Here is a 21,128-nt window from a genome sequence, read left to right as displayed (position 1 = left end):
AAAAAATATTATTATTTATTATTAAAAATGTATTATATGATTATAAATCCATTGTATAATCAACAATCAACCACAGTTTATAAAATATTTCAAAATACAAGATTACAATGATAGCACTTTTATTTTCTTGGGCTTTTTTTCAGGTGTGATTGTAGTTTGGGTTTTTTTTCGTGGGTATTTTTTCCGCTTCTTATTGATTAAATATTTAATTATATAAAATTATAAAACCATCGGGGCTTCAAGAAACCTCTGGGCCCCTGGCCACAAATAAAACTGTATAAAATGTTAATATTTAGGTACTTGTGGAACTAAATACTTCCACCTTTAATGTGCCTATTAGTACATCCAAAAGCTGAACACGAGACAACCATATTGAATATAGGTACTAGGTATACAAAATTGTAACAAATTACAAACTAACGAAAAGGCTTGAGATTATATAGGCATTTGATTAAATATCTCAGCTATTAAGAACGAAAATAAATTGTTATTTACAAATTCATCGTATTTTCCTATGTAAAAATGAAATGTTTTGCCCTTCGGTGGTGGGGGTAACGTCAAACACGACGGCTCGTTTTTACGGCCGAGTGCGCGCTCCAGTATATCTTATCTATCTCAGTGAGGGTAACCTAGGTTCGCTCGCCGTTCGCGGTTGATGGTCTTTGATAATTTGATAATAATATTTTTATCATAAACTGAATTAAGATAGTTGTGTATGTTGTAAAATGTAAATTGTGAGTTGTGAACTTGTGACTATTCATATTTATTATTTCATTACCTACGCTAATGAGTAATGCCTAATTGCCTAAAACTGAATTATCGATGGTTCTTCTGAAGTACTTACAACAATATTAGTCTGTATAATAGTAATACACTATACCATCATATGCATTAATTTTTCACTGTTTACTTTTTCATTGCATTAAATAAAAATGGGCAAAACAAGAAAAGAACATCCAGGTAATTTTTATAGTAGTTTACTATAGTTCGTGAATGGTCTATAGACTATTGTACTCTCGATATCAATAAATAATATCCCCTAATTATACCACTATGATCATTAAGTTAAATTGTAGATATAGAATCATAATAATTCTTTATTTTTATTTATTAATGGGTCAAAAAGATTTTATCATTAACTCACTAGACCAATTTGCTCCTGATGGGACTAAAATATTAAACAACTCTGTGATACAGTATTAATGTATTATATACAATATGCTGTATACTTTCATAATGTATGGTTTACATACTTTTAATGAAGTTGTATTATAGAACTAAAAGACAAGCTATTAAAGTATAACCTGTTTAAAGATTTATAAAATATTAACATTTTAATTACCCCAAAAAAAGTATTATTTTGAATTATAATTAATCAACTATTAGTTATTCATCTATTTCTATAGTTGTTAAATAGTAATACAATTTTAAAATTAGGCGAATGTTATAAATGTAATAATTTGAAGTACCATTATTTTTATTCAAAACTTTTTAAATTTTATAATTTTTTAAGCTATTTGCTAATGATTATATTTTAAATCAACTTTATTTAGCTATAGTATAATGTATTTTTTATTATTTTATATTTTATAATGTATTAATATTTTTTCTATATTTTTTTAAATAAACATTTCTTTTTTTAGAAAAAAGAGGCAGAAAACGAAAGAAAGATGATTTTGATGAAAATTCTATGGGTTTGGATGATCCTGTGTTATTAGCTGTTGATGAAGAAGGTCTTTAGTCAAATTGTTTTAAATTATTTAATACTTATTGTAATTAAATGTTTAAATAATATTTTCTTTAATTTTTAATTCAGAGGGTTTACCGAATGCAGCTAAAAAGACTGCCGAAACTACAATAAACAGTGTCGAAGATGAATTTGGAGCTAAAGACTATAGATCACAAATGAACCTTAAAATAGATCACGCATCTCGACCATTATGGGTTGCTCCTGATGGACATATATTTCTTGAATCATATTCTCCTGTGTATCGCCATGCTCATGATTTTATGATTGCTATTGCTGAACCAGTTTGTAGGCCAATTCATTTACACGAAGTAAACATTTTTGATTATTTTTATTTATTTTGTATAATATCTAAAACTTGATAGTTATTATTCTAATACATTAATTATAAATATGATTTTTAATTTCAGTATAAATTAACTGCTTATTCATTGTATGCAGCTGTAAGTGTTGGATTAGAGACTAAAGACATAATTGAATACTTGAAACGTTTGAGTAAAACAAGTATACCTGATGGTATAATAGAGTTTATAACTGTCTGTACACTTTCTTATGGAAAAGTTAAGCTTGTACTTAAACATAATCGATACTTCATTGAATCACAACATCCAGATATCTTACAAAAGCTTCTTAAAGATCCTGTTATTGGTTCTTGTCGTCTTAAAAGGCTGGAGGATACTGATGCATTAATCACTGAAGAAAAAAAAATAGAAAAATCACATGTAATATACTTTTATTTATTTCTATTTTTATTTTTAGTGCAGGGTAAGTTACTTTTTGAAAGTAACTAAGTGACATAAAATAAAACAACAACTAGATAGTGACTTGAATAAAAGAAAATACATTTTAATTGTTTAGAATATGTATTTTTATTTTTATACTAAAAAATTTCTCAAAGTAACCACCTCGTCTTTTGATTTAAATATGAAACTTAAATAATTTTTAATTTGCTGAGATTCATATTAAGAGACTAAATATAGGTAAAATGTAAAGTAATTTATTAATTTATTTTCAACGACTCAAGTCTATCAACTAAGTTATAGGCAATATTTGATAAATATATTTATTGATATCTACAAATAAATCAATTATAGCATACCGTAGCTATCTTATGCTATACTCTAGTAGACTATACTACACATAAGTTCATAATTATTTTTGTCTATTGTTATCATCTATTTTTTTTCAATACTTAAAATATTAAATAATGTTTATATAAAATAATCAATACCTATACTAGAACTAATCTGTAACTTAATAGTTGAATATTACATAAATAATTGTAGTTAGCAATAATTTATTTATAATGAATGAGTACTATGTGGAATATTATTTATAAAATTTTCAAAAAAACATGTTTTTGTATACTTAACATATAAAATATAACTCTTTATTTTGCAGTTATTTATAAATAATTAACAAAGTTATTATTGCATGATAAAGTTGTAAATATTGTTTTGTCTTCTAGTTTCCGGGAGATTCTTCAAAAGATAAAGAAGATCATCTGAACGATGTAGTTCCTAAAGATATAACAGATTTATATGAAAAAATTGATAAAGTTGAAGAAGAAGAAGAAGAAAAAACACAAAATCTTGTATCATTTGAAGTTCAACAAGAAAAAATTGAAATTATACAAAAGCGTTGTATTGAAATTGATACACCTCTTTTAGTTGAATACGATTTTAAAAATGACAAAGTCAATAAAGACATTAAGTAAATATATTAAATTATTTAAATTAACAAGTTGTAAATTTTTATTTATTTATAGTATAGATTTAAAACCTCAAGCAACATTAAGACCTTATCAAGAAAAGAGCTTGAGAAAAATGTTTGGGAATAGTCGTGCAAGATCAGGAATTATTGTGTTACCGTGTGGTAAATATAAACTATATCATATTTTAATAGATAACTTACACTTTACAGTTGTCATCTGATTACTTAATATAGCACTAAACCAATGGTTCTCAGTATTTTTCAGTATTTACTGAATCTTTATTATTAATAAAACAACAAGTATCTAATGTTGATATACTGCTATATACTTTAGTATAAATAATACTTAAATAGCAATATGTATTAAATAAATACTCTTTCTGTGTATTGTCACATGTGTATTTTTAAAATACATACTCACTTTAGTAAGCTAAAATTATGTTAATATAATATTTATTTGTTGAATTTTGTTTTTAGGAGCAGGAAAAAGTTTAGTAGGGGTAACAGCTTGTTGTACTGTACGTAAACGTGCTTTGGTCCTATGCAATTCAGCAGTTTCAGTTGAACAGTGGAAATATCAGTTTAAAATGTGGTCCACAGGTACTTATTATCATTTGGAAATTTTAATAAATACATATTTAAAGTTATAAGATTTGTTCCATAGCTGATGACAGTTTGGTATGCAGATTTACTTCTGATGTTAAAGACAAATTAATGGGTTGTGGTGTGTTTATTACAACTTATTCAATGATAACACATACACAAAAGAGATCTTGGGAAGCTGAACAAACAATGAAATGGATTCAAGAGCAAGAATGGGGGATAATGGTATTGGATGGTAAGTAATATAATAAGCTCAGTTTTTTCAGCAGGGATTTATATGTATTATTTTTATTTTTATTTCATAGAAGTACATACCATACCAGCTAAAATGTTCCGACGTGTACTGACACTAGTTCAATCACATTGCAAATTGGGCTTAACGGCCACATTATTACGAGAAGATGATAAAATTGCAGATTTAAACTTTTTAATTGGTCCTAAATTATATGAAGCTAACTGGTTGGAACTGCAACAAAAAGGTTATATAGCCAAAGTTCAGTGTTCAGAAGTATGGTGTCCAATGGCTCCAGAATTTTATCGTGAATATTTAGCTACCAGAACATGTAAAAAAATGGTATTGCATTACAATTTTGATGTTTCTAAAACAATATAATAAATAATATTATTAACATGTGTCTTTTGTACAGCTTTTTATTGTGATGAATCCAAATAAATTTCGTGCTTGTCAATTTTTAATACGTTATCATGAACAACGAGGAGACAAAACTATTGTATTCTCTGATAATGTATTTGCTCTTAAAGAATATGCCTTAAAATTAAATAAGCCTTTCATTCATGGACCAACGTCTCAGGTAATAAATTTTTATCAATGAATTTAAGTTTTACTAAATTAATAATTAATATGTGTATATTATTTTATATGTGTAGGCAGAAAGAATCCAAATAATACAAAATTTTAAATTAAATCCAAAAGTGAATACCATATTTGTCAGTAAAGTTGCTGATACATCATTTGATATGCCAGATGCTAATGTTCTTATACAAATTTCCTCTCATGGTGGAAGCCGGCGTCAAGAAGCTCAACGTCTAGGTCGTATCTTACGAGCTAAGAAAACTGCAATTGCTGAAGAATATAATGCATTCTTCTATACCTTAGTGTCACAAGACACGATGGAAATGAGCTATTCAAGAAAACGACAAAGATTTCTTATCGATCAAGGATACAGTTACAAAGTGGTAACAAAACTGGCTGGAATGAATGAGGTAATCTATATTTAAATGAAAATTAGTAAAAAAAATATTTTGTTATTATACTGTATATTTTACTTTAGGATCCAGAGCTTTTTTATTCTAGTAGAGAAGACCAAGGTTTATTATTAAGTAAAGTATTAGCAGCCAATGACACAGATGCAGATGAGGAAAGAATGCCGTATGAGGGTACATCCAAGTCCTATAAGAAAATGTCTGGTAAAATGAGTTCTATGTCTGGTGCTGATGATGCAGTCTATGCAGAATTCAAGAGAAATTCTGGTGTAAAACATCCGTTGTTCAAAAAATTCAGAAAGTGATGTTTTTATAATATTATGGTATCATATTTTTTATCTAATAAAATAAATGTTAATTTCTTAATCAAATCAAATGTTTGTATTTCTACAGTATTAAGTATAAAAATATTTATTTTTCGCTTACCGTTATTTGATTTATTTCTTAGGACTTATTATTGTAATAAATTCTAAAACAGAAAATATTTTTATTGTTTTTAATTTAATTGAATATATTAAATTATTAACATTCATCATTACCATTATAATCAATTTTTTTATCGCCATTTAAATCGGCTTCTTTTATCATATCCTCAATTTCCTCATCGGTAAGTCGTTCTCCGATACTGCACATAACACGTTTGAGTTCATCAAATGTTATGAAACCATCACCATTTTTGTCAAATACTCTGAATGCCTGGTGCATTTCTTCTTCACCATCTACTGCTCTTAGTTTTCTTGCCATCATTAGTAGGAATTCATCAAATTCAATACTACCATTGCCATCTTTATCCACTTCTTTAACCATACCTCTCAAATCAGTTTCTAAACATAAGTATATAATAAGTTAAGAATCGATAATTATTTAATAAATTTATTTATAATTTTTTAAGAGATAACTATTTACATAACATCAGTTTATTACAAAAAACTATTTTTTTTTTTTTTTATACTTTTATATCTTATTAAGAAATTAACTCTTAAACATTTATTTCAACATTTTTATACACCATATGTGATAAAACATTTGCTAGTTATTTATAAGCTTTTAATATTTTTTTCAATATTCTAATTACCATGATAATGCAAGTAGATACCTATTCAAACAAAAAGTTTGGGAATGTAATAAAAGGCTCCTAAATTATCTGTATAGTAATTAATTTAAAATATTAAAAATACATAGGTATTAAAATATCATCATATGACTCATATAGATTTACCTACCAGTAGGCTTCTGTCCCAGAGATCGCATAACCACTCCTAGTTCTGCCTCAGTAATTCGTCCATCGTGGTCTTTATCAAACAACATAAATGCTTCTTTGAATTCTAAACAAAAAAACTAATTTATAAGTATAATTTTTTTTATTTAATGATGGTTAAAAGCTACAAAGTTGGACACATTCATTGATTAAAATATATATATATAATATATATAGGTTTGTGAGTATTATGTACCAAGTTGAAAGTTCAACAAAAATAAATGACAAATGTGTTATATACCTAATATTTAATAACAACTAGGTATATTATGTAATGCCTAACTTTTGTTTTGTAAATATTTTTAATCTACTATATCTTATTCACAATCTTTGTGTTCATAATATAATAATTATGTTTAAAAAATCTATGTGGCCAACTAATAGCACACTTATATACGTATTCATATGCATATAATATATATTTAATATTATATGGTTCATGGCCCATGGGATGGGAACCGCTGTCATTTAGAATTGCGGAAAATTTGAAAAATATTCGTCAGAAACATAAACGTTGTAAATATGTAATAATACAATTATGTATAGATAATTTATACCTAATTTGCAGTCGTGTGCAGTATTATTCTAATGTAAAAGTTAGGTTGAGTTTCGCATTAATGTGGAGGAAGTAGGTTCATCAATTATCACAAATAATATATACAAAATACGTCGGTCTACGAAGAAATTACAGTCATTATACGACATAGGTACGTAGTACGCAGTAAGTAGTAACACTAGTCTCGTAGGTACCTACAGAGCCGTGTAAAGAGGGGCAATTGCCCCCGGGCGCCTTAATTTTGTAAAAGTAAGGGGGCGCCTATATTTGCGCTTGATATGCTACCTGAAGCCCCAAATGAAAATTTGCCCTGGGGCGCTAAATTACTTGACAGTAGTTATCTACTATTATATATTATCATTATTCGCATTATATGGCACATAGTACCTAAAATTAGTATTTTATATTTTTATGCATATTATGAGTAGGTATATAAATATATTTTTACCTATTATAATTTTTAGCGCCGACTGTTATTACAACTTAAGTAAAAATTACAATTGTTTTATACGTCTAATTATACATACTACATAGGTAAATTAATCTTAATAGGTACCTACCTACCTATAATTATGGACAATGGTTAGGTAGGTACCTACATGCTATGTATAGATAATATATTTTAAGTTTTAATCGTAAATTGGTTTATTAATATTATCTAATTTACCTTTGTCGGACATTTTTCTAATATATTAATTGTATTAAGATTATATAATGTAAATTTTAGGTACCATACCGCCTATACCTATAGGTATTCCAATTTTAATAGCCAATGCAACTTGCAAGTATCTATTCTCTGTCTTTAAAAAAGAATATAAATTATTATGCATTGACATTGAGAATAGCATTTTTAAACGTATTGATTGTTTCGATTTAATAAACTAGTTGTCATTGTTTTCATTAATAGAAAACGTAAAAAAAAAAATTATAGTTTTTTATGTAAATTATTATATAATAAAATGTTTTTTTATGAATTTTAATAACTTATTTTGTACAACAATAATAACATACAATCATAATAACTTTAATGAGAATAAAATAATTCTACTATGTACTATTATAAAGATATACAACTTAATAGTTATTGATGATTATCGTAACTTATAATATAATATAGTTCATGCCTCCGTGGTTTTTATGTTTACCTACTGGCCACTTGTTACATTTTATTATTGAAGTAATGTCATTTCTTAATCATTTTAAACAAAAAGGTATTGAATGAATTATGTAGTTAAGTTTAATTTAGACAATAATATATAATAATATTAATATATTGTATTGTAATATTAGTTACCTATACCTATAGCTATATGTTAAATAATAAAGTTACCAACTAGATAAATAAATATAAAAACAAATTTACCAGCAACTTGATCTTCAGACAAACCAAATTCATTCTGAAATAAAATGTTGTTGTAAATGTTCTCGTTTATCATTATAAGTTATTTAAAATAATAAAAGTGTTAAGTATAGTACTGATTGAGTCCGTATATCATATCTACTCGTCAGTTTCCTTATTCTCGAATATTCATTTTTATAACGGTCATTATCACTATTTTTCGCACTCATTGTAATTTGTATATCCGTAGACAATTATTTGATTGATTTGTAGTAATAATTGATAAATAATAACTTTTTTTTTTTTAATTTACGCTTTAAGAAACTAAAAGCTTGAACCACATTTTCCGGGTAAATAAAACGTGCACCCGTGCACGGTATAATTTTAATATAAGAGTATTATACTAAGTATATATTTACGAAAAAAAGAAAAAAAAATTGGCGTCGTCATCTTCAGAAAGTTGGATGTGTTTATTATTTTTGTTATTAATATATATTATTACACGTATAAACGTCTCCCACTGCAGAAAATAAGCCAATTTATTTTTAGACAGAAGTGTTAAACACTTAAACTGCCAGTGGATGAAAAATTATACACAATATTAATAAGTAGGTAATAATAACTAAAAAAAGCGAGGTCAAGTGGGTATCGCTCTGCTGTATAGTAGGTCACTATAATGGATGTATTAAACTTGAATCCAATGATAGGTATCATTGTATACGATAAACGGTTTTGAACGGAGATGATTTTTCAGCCTAGGATATAATTTCCAGTGGTTGGTGAAAAAGGTGGTTATGTTTTAATGGCCTGAATACACTAAAATTTAAGTTATTTTATAATTATTGTAAGCCAAACTTATGGAAAATCTTGTATTAGTTGTATAAATGTTTAACTCTTATAGCTACTTATAAAAAAAATTTATGAATTACACCTACAAAATAATTTTGCAAATATACAGGATTTTGACGAATTGTTGTCAATATTTGAACTTCAAATGCTAATAAAAAAATTGGTGCTATATATTCTTATAATTTTTAAATCACTATAAGACTAACTTATAAGGAACTTTGTATTAAATTTTCAAGTATTTGGACTCAGCCAAAAAAATTTTATTGATATTTATACAAAAAAAAAATAAACAAAAACGAATATTTCAAATGCTTATAAATAGCATTACGCGATTTCGTAAACATTTAAAATTTAAACACCCACATACAATTTTTCCTATTAATTATTATGATGTTTTGATTTTTCTCTATATAGCTATTTGAAGGAAAATTTTTAAAAAATATAGTGTTGCATTTTGTAATCTTAGATATAAGCACAAAACATTTTTTAATTTTTCAATTACAAAATTACTAGCAAATTTTCGTAATTTTGACATCGTAAAAATTTGAACTATAACCGCTTATAAAAAAAAATTGTGGGTAACAGTTGTTGATTTTTTTTTTAAACTACAATAAGAACAACACATCATAAGGAACCTTGTATTAAATTTTAAAGTTTTTTGAAAACCCAACATTTTTTTATCGACAATTAAAAAAAATACTTAAAAAAATAGAAAATTTTGGTTGACTACAAATACCTCAAAAAAAGTCAAAATATTTTAAAAATTTAACTGTTCATAGATAGCACTAATTTAAACATTTAGTGAAAATTTCAAGTATTTACAGCGATTAGTTTTTAATAACAACCAAATAAAAAAATCGATTTGGTAAAAAACTGGTTATTTGCGTAATAATTCGCTAGTAATCTGGGTTTTAGATGTTTAACCCCCCATACCCTGCTCCAATAAGTAAGCATATATAATGATTTCTTATATAGAATATTACATTGAATAAGTACATAAATAATATTAACAATTAACATAACAACATTTTATAAGTATGACATACTTATGTAATTTTGTAAGCAATAGACCTTTATAAATATATATGATACAATGAAGAAATTTTTACAATATGTTTTACATCTACTACCCAATACAATTTAGGTTAGGTCTATTGGTATAATGGTACCTATGTTATGACTTAATGACATAAACAATGAATTGTAAACTATCTAGAAACTATAACTCATAATTCATAATATATAATATAATAATTTATATAATAGGTGCAATGTGCATACAGTATAATACATAATATTATATGTATTATTTTAATTAATATTTTGAATAATATAGGTAGGTACATTTGCGTCATTTATAAAATTTGCACTTAATTATATACAGTATATTAGAAGTTAACTTTTGAAGTGAAATCATTTGTTAAAAAAGTCACTGTGTATAATTTAGCGAAAAGCTTTTAATAATTTAAGCTTTATAATACAAAAATAGATAATATTTTTCATTCCTAAATCAATTCCAACGATGTTTTCTCTTAGGATTGTTTGGAGTCAGGCGAACCAATTGCTTAAACTGTCCGCGTATAATAGATGTAAATGGTTTCGATGTCCTATCTAACCCAAATTCTTCACATGTATTTAGGAAAATGTCTTGCAAGAATGGTATTAAACTGTGATCTAAAGCCGGAAATAAATGATGCAATGTATGGTCACTAAACGTTACCAAAGATACAAATACATTATCAGTTATTTCGTTCCGTTCCACGCTGGTATCTATTTGATGAAGTCCCCAATCGATGTCTTTATCACTAAATAAAATAGTATAAATCGGTTAATAAATACTAAATAATTATTTTATAGCAAATATGCAATGACGTAAAAATATGAACTTTAAATGCTCATTAAAAATTAATTTAACTTTCCGATAGACATTTTTTTTTAATATAGATTGAAAACCTTTTAAAGAACTTTAAACTAAATTTTCAAATCTTATAACTTGAGTTATAAATTATTGGTATAAATATGAAAAAAGTCTATAAATTTTTAATTACAAAATAATTTGCTTATTTTTCAATTTGTTAAAAGTAATTACTCCCAATGTTAGGTATTTTATAAATGATGACAATTACAAAAAAACATATAATTGTAAAATCAACATATTTATCGCTCTACTCAAAATTTAAAAAACCGACCAAGTTATTCTGCTATATGCCTACTACCAGTATATAATAATATTATCAATAGGGAATTATCAATTATAAGAACCTTATGATCCTGTCATATACCTAATTTAAATCCTAATGTGTGTTAAATTGTTAAATTTTCAATGTTAAATCATAAAGAGCGAAATACTATTATAAACGGAGACGACATCGATACGTCTTATTCAATTTTATAATATATTTTTCTTACTATACAATATTATTAATTATGAGTAGAGCTCGAATTTTAAAGCATAATAAGCAACTAAAAAACAAAAATTAACATGAACTAGTTATAAAAATCAATAAAAATAATTGAAAAAATAATTAAAAAAGTATTAACTACCATGTATTTCCCTAGATTTTCAGTAGTGAAACTGACTCTATTGTCCGACAGAATATTTTTATACATAGAAAACGAACTCTTTACATCCACTGAAGTGATCATTCGATGGATAGTCATACTTCATATACAAGAGGTTAAAAATTACAACATTTAAATTATCTAATAAATTTTGAAATGGTCGTTATCGATGTTATAGCATACTGACCGTATAACTCGTAGGTATAAGTACTTCACTCTATAATTTTAATATATTATGTAGATTGAAAATCTATAAGTTTCATACATTTAAAATTCAAGAAGATAACGATAATATTATAACAATATAACAACAATAATAACCCAATACAACCATTTAGTCCGCATTCTGGGTTTTTACATTTCTTATTAATTATTATTATTATTATTATTTTATTTTAATAGCATAATAAACATATAAAAACCCACAGCTAGAGTAATTGAAAAAAAAACAATAAAAAACCAAAAATAAATTGGTGAAATAAATGTATGTATAAAAATTAGATTTCCATGTTATGTAATATAAAAAAGAATCATATATGCTCTATATAATCTGAGCTCTACTCATAAGAAATAGTAATACAGTAGTTTGAACTAATTTACAACAATAACATCACATATTCATATAGTCATATAGGTATACTATACATACACTATACAGTCATACAGAATAATTATAATAATATAACAACTATGTACAAAATTATTCATATTGTATTTTTATTACTAGTTATTAATTATTTTAAGCCAATACTGATATATAGTAGAGGCTATTTTATAGTCCATGCCGTGTTGCGTGCTTCAGTAACACACACAATAGTGGGTGTATAAATGAGATAATAAGAATAAGTATTATATTTAGTTAATTATTCAACTAATAAATATTCAACTATATTATATTCGATTTATTCTTACCTTATATGGTCTCCATCATGGAAGTTATTAGGAAAATGATGAGAAACACTAAATCCAAGAAATGAAAACACAAAACTACTTGTCAGTATCATAATAAGCCACATATTAAACACCGAACCAATGGTCATGTGGCCACAAAGCATCAATATACCAGGGATAACGAACATTAGAAAGTCAGCTTTATCATTCATGCGTTTGAACGTTCTGAAATACATACCTATTATAATATTTTATATTTGTATATCTATACAACTGTATATATACGACAATAACGAAATTACTATAAATTAATACCTATAAATAATTACTTTTAGGTATGGTTGTATTGTATAACATTTGCAAGTCCCGATTGTAAAAATAATTTTGTAAACTTACCTGACGACAAATTGTCCTGGTGCAATAAAAGGGTAGACAACGAGAGTAAGGTACGGTACATAACGAACTAATGACGGTTTGTCATTGGTCGGAAACCAATGAATAAACGGATGTAACAATATCATCTCTAAGTCTAGTATTGTATTGGTGTAAACGTGGTGACTGATTACATGCGATATTCTCCATTCTCTATATTGTAAAATGAAGTTCAAAAATTATAACTATTACAGAAGTACACAATCAATTATCAATAAAGCTATTATATAGCATATAAATTAATAGATACATAGATAAATAATTAATAGAATACTAATATTATAAGTAATTCATTTACTCACTTTGATTTTTTATTAATGAAAGTTCAATCAAGTTATAATCTTTAATTTACTCATAAATAATTAAAATATATGCCTTTTTCTAGTTCCTATGTTAGGTTAGGTTATTTATGTTTATTATCATATTTATCATAATTATTGTAAATTGAATAGTATAATTAATCATAAAACTATTTCAACTAATTAACTATATACTCTATATAGGTAATAAGTATTATCCAGATTATCTGCACTGAGCCCAAACAAGGGCGTTTATTACTATCAAATAAATAAATAACCTACCTCACTGAAAATAAGCTTAACTGCATGTAATACATCCTCCAATTGTCCTTAAGGTGAGTGAAATTATGACTTGCAACGGTTCCTAGCGCCAAACTGACACCTGCCAATAAGGCCAAAAATGTGCTTTGAGTTTGAGCGACTGCCGCGCTGAGGATTAGTGTTACGAAGAACCAAGTATCGATAACTAGTATAGATTTAATGGAAATATCACGATGGTTAATATCAGATAACTTCTTGTTAACTCTAGACTTTAATACGTTATAAAATCCATCGGGTTTGAATGTGAAAGGTGATTTTCTTGTTGACTTTGCTTGACACACGTAAAATTTACGCATCACTTCCTTTGCAGCTTTTTGATTAACATGATACGTTTCAAATAATTCTGTAACATCCGTACCCTAAAATATATGATTCATAAATTATTTACTTAAATACGATTATATAATGATTAAATGTGGAGATTTTTCTGTCAATATTTGTCATTTACAATAGTATTTTATGGTAAATTATGATTAATTAAGCCAAATTAATTTTTCTTCTACATTATATGTTAAATACCTATATTATTTCAGAATAAAATATTTATATTTATAATATATATAACTTATAAGTTTTTGTCTTTGATTCTGGCGAATAGTCATCAATAAAATAGTATATATATAATAATGAATAATCATTTGAAACTTCAAAATAAGTTGGTACTTAAACTTAACGTCATAACACACACTCATGTAATATCAGAATTTTGAATATGATGTTGCTTTGTATATATGGCATGGGCCAGTTAACTTATTTTTACGAAATATGTAGGTACATACTTTTGTAATTTCTAGCCATTGAGATCCTCCGGGGTGTTTATGTATCCATTGTTTAAGATCATACAGTCCATCGTAAATTCTCCATAACCCGTCTGCGCCATCTTCCTTTCGACGTGCTTCAATCCAACTGTCCGCCGATCTTATATTGTTGTCTGTACTTATTAAATTATTCCATACAGGCCAACTACTAATTCTCGGAGCCATTTGTATTATATAGTTCTAAAATAAAATCATAAAAAATAAACAGAACTTTTTCTCTATTACATAGTATAATATAAAAATTAAACGTACCTATATAATACAATAGTTATAAATATTAACTTATAATAGACTGTATAAAGTAGTAAACATTATATTCAATTATTCAATATTCTAATCACTATAGTAAATGAATATAATATGGTACATAAATTATAAGATTGGGTTGCTTAAACATTTTTTCACATTATAGATATACACAATAGTATAAAATTGTTAAACAGTAAAGTATTGAAAAGTATAGATTTAACAAAACGTGATGAAGGAATATATAATTTAATGTAGAGTAATGAAGTGCGTTATTAAATCAATAAACCACGGAAATCAAATAGCAAAAATGTCAGCATTTAATAAAATAAAATAAATAAGAATCAATTTTTAATTTTATCCTAATTTCCAGTCATTAAGTTAAAATATGTATTATCTTAATAACCCCCCCCCTTTAAACAAGAAATAATAAGTTCAATTATTCACAAATACAACTGTACAAGTATATAGAAGTTGCTCAACCTTAAACATTTTGTGAATAATTATCCGTTAACGTATTAAATTTGTTAGTATTTTTCTACTTTACGAGTTCCCAGAATTTAATGCATTGCGTAGATATATTCATATATTATCCGTACATAATTATTTCAATTTAATTAAATAATGAATCGATAAGTGCTACTTCGTACCTATGTTGTAATGGTCACTTAATTTCCTAGTTGACATGTGAAAATTACTTCTAATTATCAAAAACAATATTATAATTTATAGACATGTTTAAAGTTTAAAGTATAGTTACTTAGTACTTATATACATAATATTTAAAACTAAAATATATTATATTACGCGGTATAAACACTTTTAGTAGGTACTATAAGCATTTAAATAGTAAAATTATATATTAATTGATTTAAAATTCCTGTATATGTTATAATACAATTATATACGTCATTACTCATTTGACAGCCAAATGTTAGGTAAACTAAAAAATGGAAGATTACAGAATACATATAATATTACAATAATACAATATATTTTATGTGTATTACATATTAGGTATAACTTCATATACATTATGAAAATTACAGGATAATTATTTCTTAACCCACACACGCAAAGTACCAACTTATTCAATTTATTATTAGAAAACTCTATAAAATATAGTATTGAAGCGTTTTTATAGCTCCAAAAACTAATTCACATAGGGCAAAATATTTTGGTACGAAAGAAATCATAAAATTTTACTTAAAAATTAGTATGGCCAATACTATAATTCCAAAAAGCAAAAAAATATATATTTATAAAACGAAAAAATTCTATAATGTTTTCTGAAAGTATTACAATAGGTAATTGTAGGCTTGGATCTATAATTTATTTGCACCATTATAATGCATAATGTTGAATATAGCCAATATAGGTATACTTCAGGTGGAAAAATACTCCCCCACGACAAATACATTTATCAGAAAAATGTATTTATTAAATGATTTAAATATACAATACTCGTTACGATTCCCTATAGAACTCATCTAATTATATTCAATAAGATATCGATAATTATTATCAATATTTTAATAACGTACCTATATAGGTACTATTTAGTGACATTCCCATAGTTAGAATAGTTATAACTTATAAGTTAATAAAAATAATAATTACAATTTATAAGATATTATGATATAAATCATAACACTATAAAATATACATAATAATCAAAAAAGTGAACCTCTCTTTCAGTAAAATGTCTGAATTTAATAATATAAAAACCTAAAAATAATTTATTATTTATAATAATACTATAATATAAAGCTCTTATACATAATATTATAATAATATAACACATTATTTTTAAATAATATTCAATATCTTTTTATAAATTAGGTAATGTAAGTATTTCTAGTACCTATTTGAAATGCATTCAATATTTTTAAAATTTCTTAAATTGTTTATAATATAATTGCAAACTAAACCAAACTAAATTTAGTAAAATTCATTATGTTAACTGAGTGAAGTATCAATATATGAGTAAAGCTAGAAATTTTCTAGACTGTCATAATTTATAAAAGTTAATTTTACAGAGAATTGCAGAATTTTTTGAATAAAAAAGTAGGGACTCGAGACTCTGATGCGTATACCCTTGAAAAATTGCAAAAACATCACTGATTATACGTACTATTTTGGCCTCGATGCATATGTATACAAATTAAAAGTATATTGAAGACTAAAAACGTATGATAGCTTTTTTCCTATAATACCTACAACAAAATACGCTTTCTCTAGACTGTAATAGTTTAATAGGTACTGATACCTATACATAAAATACATTACATTACTAGTTATAGGTTATAAAAGTAATAAATTAACTAAGTAAAAAATAATAACTAATAATAGCATATCGTGGAAATTTTCTTTTAAAACTACTTTATGGATTGTTAGAGACAATTTTGAAGACATATGATAGATAAGGGGATTTTGCAAAGAGTGAATTTTAAAATGATATTTTTTCATTGCATGGATTATGGATAAACTTTTTATAAGTTATAGGTTTTTCATGCAATTGATTTTAACAGTTCTTGTTATTTATTTTACATTAGATATATAAAATTGAAATACTTTTACAATACCTTATGCGACTATTATCCATATGATGTCAACTGTTGAGTGTTAATTATTATTACGATTTTAGTAGGCGATTACTCATTTATTGTTAAGAGATAAAAAAATAATAAAAATGTTGATATGTGTTTAGTAGACAGATGTCAGATTGTTTCCGACAGATTTTATACTTCTCTTCCTTGGCACCACATATGTCTATCATACAATAATATACAACAACGATACGTTGGTTTTAATTAAATCTTAATGTATCCTTATTTCTTATATTCTTTATTCTATCACAAAACTTAGATTTCTTTTAAAAAATAGTAACAATTAATTAATGAAAAAATCGATATTTGTAAACGAAAATATAGGTATAAACAAATTACAAATACTATGTAAACAGAATGATGAAATGCCTTAAAATACAGTTTTACTTACCAACGTAGAAAAAATTTGAAAATATAATGGCGGAATCAAACAATTTAAATAATAACTTCTCGTAGAAGAAAAATTACAAGCAAGCGTGTAGCTATAAGACAATTATAAATTGACATATATTTGAGTCAAACAACGGAACTATATTTTATACTAAGGTTCACAAGTCTCCACCAATAACATACAAGGACAATCATGTTTACCTAATTCTACTTATTACCTATATGGCTATATGAATAAAAACAATTAAATATAATTTAAATTTTTCATCGTAATTATAATATAAAACTCTTTTAGTTTTGACAAATGAATTGCTCAATTATATGTATATATATAATATGCTTAATACTTATAAATTATAATTCAAGCATTTAATTTTAGGGTCCATGATTGCAATTAGATAAGTTCAATTTTCAGTTATTATATACCTTATATTACACTATGTAGTACCTATAGTGTACTTATATATATATATAAATCTATAGACTAAAATATTTTCCTGAAACAGATTGCCACTAAAAATTTAGCGAAATTATGAATAAATGTAAGGGTATGATACTTATATAATATGTAACCGCTTACTTATTATTTTTTTTTGTGGGAACTTACCAAACCCCATAAATGAGTACCTTCTCTAACCTAATATGATGACTGTTACTAGTTGTCAGTGTTTATAACAACAGCATATTTAAAAAGTTTGAAAACGGTTTTTTTTTTGTAATGAAAATCTTTGAATAAAGATCATCTAGAACGTACATACTTTAGAATATATAACTTTAATTCCTCCTTATTTAATGTTCTAAGCTTCTAAGGGATCTCTATCACAATTATTGTTATATACCTACCTATTATACATAAAATAATAATATGCATTGCGATTTTAACCATCATAAATAATAATTTTTACTGTATTGTTAAATAATATTATATAATTAAGTCGATTAGAATAATTCGTAAACCAGCTGCATATTATTTATTGCGTCCCAGAAAAGTGTATATTTTATAGGTAGGAAATTCAACTGATAACTTACGTTGCGCTTTGTGGACGCAAGTCAGCTATTATACGCCTATACTATTATTGTCAATGTTATCGTGTCACTGAAGTCAATATTCATTCGATAATTAATAAACTGCACTATAGTATAGGGTACTAATATTATTTAATATGGTACCTTTAATTGTGCTATGTATAAAATATAGAGTAAAGAATACAAAACTACAAAATATATACATACAATCTTAGATCATACAATAAGTTAGTTGTCAGATTTGATAAGATTATAATAGATACTAATAAAAATTATGTCGATAATAGATTCTGTAGTTTACTTGTATTATATTTTCAGTTTACAATAATTCTTCAGTACGATTATTTGTGTTAAACCAAAAATACTGTTTTTTTGATACTCATAAAATTCACCAAAATTAAAAAAAAAAGAAACAATATTATGGGACACTAAAAAGGCAGGAACCAGTTGCCCTCAAAAGTACTTTTTTAAATACCAATTTCTCCCCCCCCCCCTAAAAAACTATTGTGAGCAAAATATACCAGTTGTCCTCATATATTATATTATTACAATACCAATCCGCAAAATAGTAGAGGTAAATATATAAATAATAATATGTATAATGTATAATATATATATATATATATAATAAAAGAATAAATACAATAATTTAAATTAGAAGTAGCACGCAATGTAATTTGTCAAAAAAGTAAATAAAATAGTATAAAATGAGAGCAAATAATTTAGATATTAAATTATTGAAATTATAACTCGCATATTGCGATAAAGCTTATTTTAATAAATTTTCGTTGCTATACCTATATACCGGTTTCTAACCGATTTCGTCGTCACTTTACACCAGTTGAGCTATTTCTATTATTAATAGGAACAATTTTCATTATTTTTATAATATATTATATAAATTTTAAATTATTTACTTTATTTATTTATCACCCCTATTTTACGAGTTGGTATTATAGTCGCTTATTTCATTTATTATAATATTTGAGGGTAACTGGTACATTTTTTAAATGCCGAAAACAGCTATCGAGTTCAATTGATAAACGCCTTGGGAGTTGGAAATGTAAATAAGCTATGACATAGCTGCTTTTACCTTTTTGATTTAGACGAAACTTACTCGCAATAAATAAAATCTGGGACGCAAGAAGTAAACAAGTTTAATAATTAAAAAAATATACTAATTAATTATTATGTCGTATATAATAATAATAATTATTATAAATTATAATTAATAAACACAGTCAAAGTGTGGCTATTAAATATTAAGAGTTCATCTTATAGTAATTGGGCGGAAAATAAAGTTAACCCCTCCACCTTAGGATTAACACTACTTTATTAATTATTTACAAAATAAAATTTATAGATTTTTAAGATTTTTTTTATGCTTAAAAATCACATAATAAAATCAACAGATTCTAATATTCTATATTGTTTCCGTCGTATATACACGCTGTAAAGTAAATTTATTGTCAAGTAATAATTATTAGAAATTCACAATCAACACTATAGAATATTCTGTTCTCAGTTAGGCCCTTTTCACACATACACGGTTTCCGTGTACACGGAATAGATAGATGAGAAATAAGTTAATTCATCAAATTTACAAATTATAACTGATTTACAAATAACCAAGATCACTTAGATAAAAAAAAAAATAGTATATATTTAGTGGTTAATTAACTATAACCTAATCTAATCTAACCTATTAATTAATACCTAGGTAATAACAAAGAACAAACGTAATAACTAAAAAGTTATAATATCATAAAATATAAATTTTATATTTTAAATTTTAATAGGTACATATTTAATAAATAATAGGTACCTAATAAATTACCTATTTAGTATTTATTTTAATAATAACTTGTTGCCAACTATTACACTTCTACTCGAGAGAGATAAATATAAATAGTAAATAATATCTAAATGATAACTCGAATAACGAATTCCTGCTTCTCAAGCTTTTGCGGTTGGTCGAAGCCCGAAAGTATTAAATATTTTAATTGAATGTTATTAAACATTAATTATTATTCACTTATAATTCTATACGGATTATTATCTGTGGTCTGTGGGCTATATTACAATAATATACAGTTATATAATTACCCCTGGGAAGTCTGACCGTTCACATTTCATGACGATATCGTAATGTAAATATTATTTTGTTATTAAAAATAAAATACTTATTCTCGTAAATTGTTATTTGACTTATAATTAATGATCATTATCGATTGTCTGTTGCGCA

The 21,128-nt window shown here is 25.4% G+C and overlaps 3 protein-coding genes across 11 annotated transcripts; 1 reads left to right on the top strand and 2 right to left on the bottom strand.

Annotated features, from left to right (window-relative positions):
* Window positions 1–700: 700 nt before the first annotated feature.
* On the top strand, window positions 701–5,771 carry LOC114125447 (general transcription and DNA repair factor IIH helicase subunit XPB). The gene is made up of 12 exons (XM_027989100.2): window positions 701–960; window positions 1,644–1,733; window positions 1,817–2,058; window positions 2,158–2,469; window positions 3,216–3,460; window positions 3,516–3,622; window positions 3,938–4,060; window positions 4,125–4,298; window positions 4,369–4,637; window positions 4,711–4,875; window positions 4,952–5,287; window positions 5,356–5,771. Exons 1-12 carry the CDS (start codon window positions 933–935, stop codon window positions 5,590–5,592), a joined length of 2,328 nt encoding a protein of 775 aa, XP_027844901.2. The 5' UTR covers window positions 701–932; the 3' UTR covers window positions 5,593–5,771.
* Window positions 2,066–8,894, bottom strand: LOC114125449 (calmodulin-A-like). Of its 7 annotated transcripts, none has more exons than XR_007604028.1 (7): window positions 8,578–8,894; window positions 8,465–8,498; window positions 6,511–6,612; window positions 5,827–6,111; window positions 5,714–5,756; window positions 4,379–4,662; window positions 2,066–2,440 (listed from the first exon to the last, which is right to left on the bottom strand). XR_007604028.1 is itself a non-coding variant. In XM_027989102.2 (6 exons), the coding sequence occupies exons 1-5, from the start codon at window positions 8,668–8,670 to the stop codon at window positions 5,725–5,727; spliced, it is 546 nt and encodes a 181-aa protein (XP_027844903.1). In that variant the 5' UTR covers window positions 8,671–8,892; the 3' UTR covers window positions 2,066–2,440; window positions 5,714–5,724. The 7 variants fall into 7 exon arrangements, 4 of the variants coding, with proteins under 4 accessions (XP_027844903.1, XP_050056669.1, XP_027844905.1 ...); XR_007604030.1 differs by having other exon boundaries at window positions 4,379–4,529; XR_007604029.1 differs by lacking the exon at window positions 2,066–2,440 and adding an exon at window positions 3,025–3,267.
* Window positions 8,895–10,012: 1,118 nt separating this feature from the next.
* On the bottom strand, window positions 10,013–21,127 carry LOC114125448 (cytochrome b5-related protein-like). Of its 3 annotated transcripts, none has more exons than XM_027989101.2 (6): window positions 20,990–21,127; window positions 14,574–14,792; window positions 13,756–14,153; window positions 13,139–13,327; window positions 12,764–12,967; window positions 10,013–11,094 (listed from the first exon to the last, which is right to left on the bottom strand). In XM_027989101.2, exons 1-6 carry the CDS (start codon window positions 21,017–21,019, stop codon window positions 10,800–10,802), a joined length of 1,335 nt encoding a protein of 444 aa, XP_027844902.2. In that variant the 5' UTR covers window positions 21,020–21,127; the 3' UTR covers window positions 10,013–10,799. The 3 variants fall into 3 exon arrangements, with proteins under 3 accessions (XP_027844902.2, XP_050056394.1, XP_050056393.1); XM_050200437.1 differs by lacking the exon at window positions 20,990–21,127 and adding an exon at window positions 17,444–17,693; XM_050200436.1 differs by lacking the exon at window positions 20,990–21,127 and adding an exon at window positions 17,859–17,980 and having other exon boundaries at window positions 10,014–11,094.
* Between the last annotated feature and the right edge of the window lies 1 nt (window position 21,128).

This window comes from Aphis gossypii, chromosome 2 (genome assembly GCF_020184175.1).
Source record: "Aphis gossypii isolate Hap1 chromosome 2, ASM2018417v2, whole genome shotgun sequence".
NCBI lineage: Eukaryota > Metazoa > Arthropoda > Insecta > Hemiptera > Aphididae > Aphis > Aphis gossypii.
The sequence above is the reverse complement of the archived record's forward strand: the minus strand, read 5'-3'. Positions and strand labels throughout refer to the sequence as shown.

What these genes read in the sequence shown, in the direction of transcription:
- LOC114125447 (XM_027989100.2), top strand. Translation starts at nt 933, where the DNA reads ATGGGCAAAACAAGAAAAGAACATCCAG. An exon ending in GTTTAAAATGTGGTCCACAG is followed by an intron (nt 4,061 to 4,124) that starts GTACTTATTATC and finishes TTTGTTCCATAG; the next exon opens with CTGATGACAGTTTGGTATGC. An exon ending in CCAGAACATGTAAAAAAATG is followed by an intron (nt 4,638 to 4,710) that starts GTATTGCATTAC and finishes TCTTTTGTACAG; the next exon opens with CTTTTTATTGTGATGAATCC.
- LOC114125449 (XM_050200712.1), bottom strand. Translation starts at nt 8,670, where the DNA reads ATGAGTGCGAAAAATAGTGATAATGACCGTTATAAAAATGAATATTCG. An exon ending in ATGATATACGGACTCAATCA is followed by an intron (nt 8,499 to 8,577) that starts GTACTATACTTA and finishes ATTTTATTTCAG; the next exon opens with AATGAATTTGGTTTGTCTGA. An exon ending in TAAAAAAATTGATTATAATG is followed by an intron (nt 5,757 to 5,826) that starts GTAATGATGAAT and finishes TTTCTGTTTTAG; the next exon opens with AATTTATTACAATAATAAGT.
- LOC114125448 (XM_027989101.2), bottom strand. Translation starts at nt 21,019, where the DNA reads ATGAAATGTGAACGGTCAGACTTCCCAGGG. An exon ending in AACGGTCAGACTTCCCAGGG is followed by an intron (nt 14,793 to 20,989) that starts GTAATTATATAA and finishes ATTTTATTTTAG; the next exon opens with AACTATATAATACAAATGGC. An exon ending in CATGATGGAGACCATATAAG is followed by an intron (nt 11,095 to 12,763) that starts GTAAGAATAAAT and finishes TATTTTATTTAG; the next exon opens with TGATAAAGACATCGATTGGG.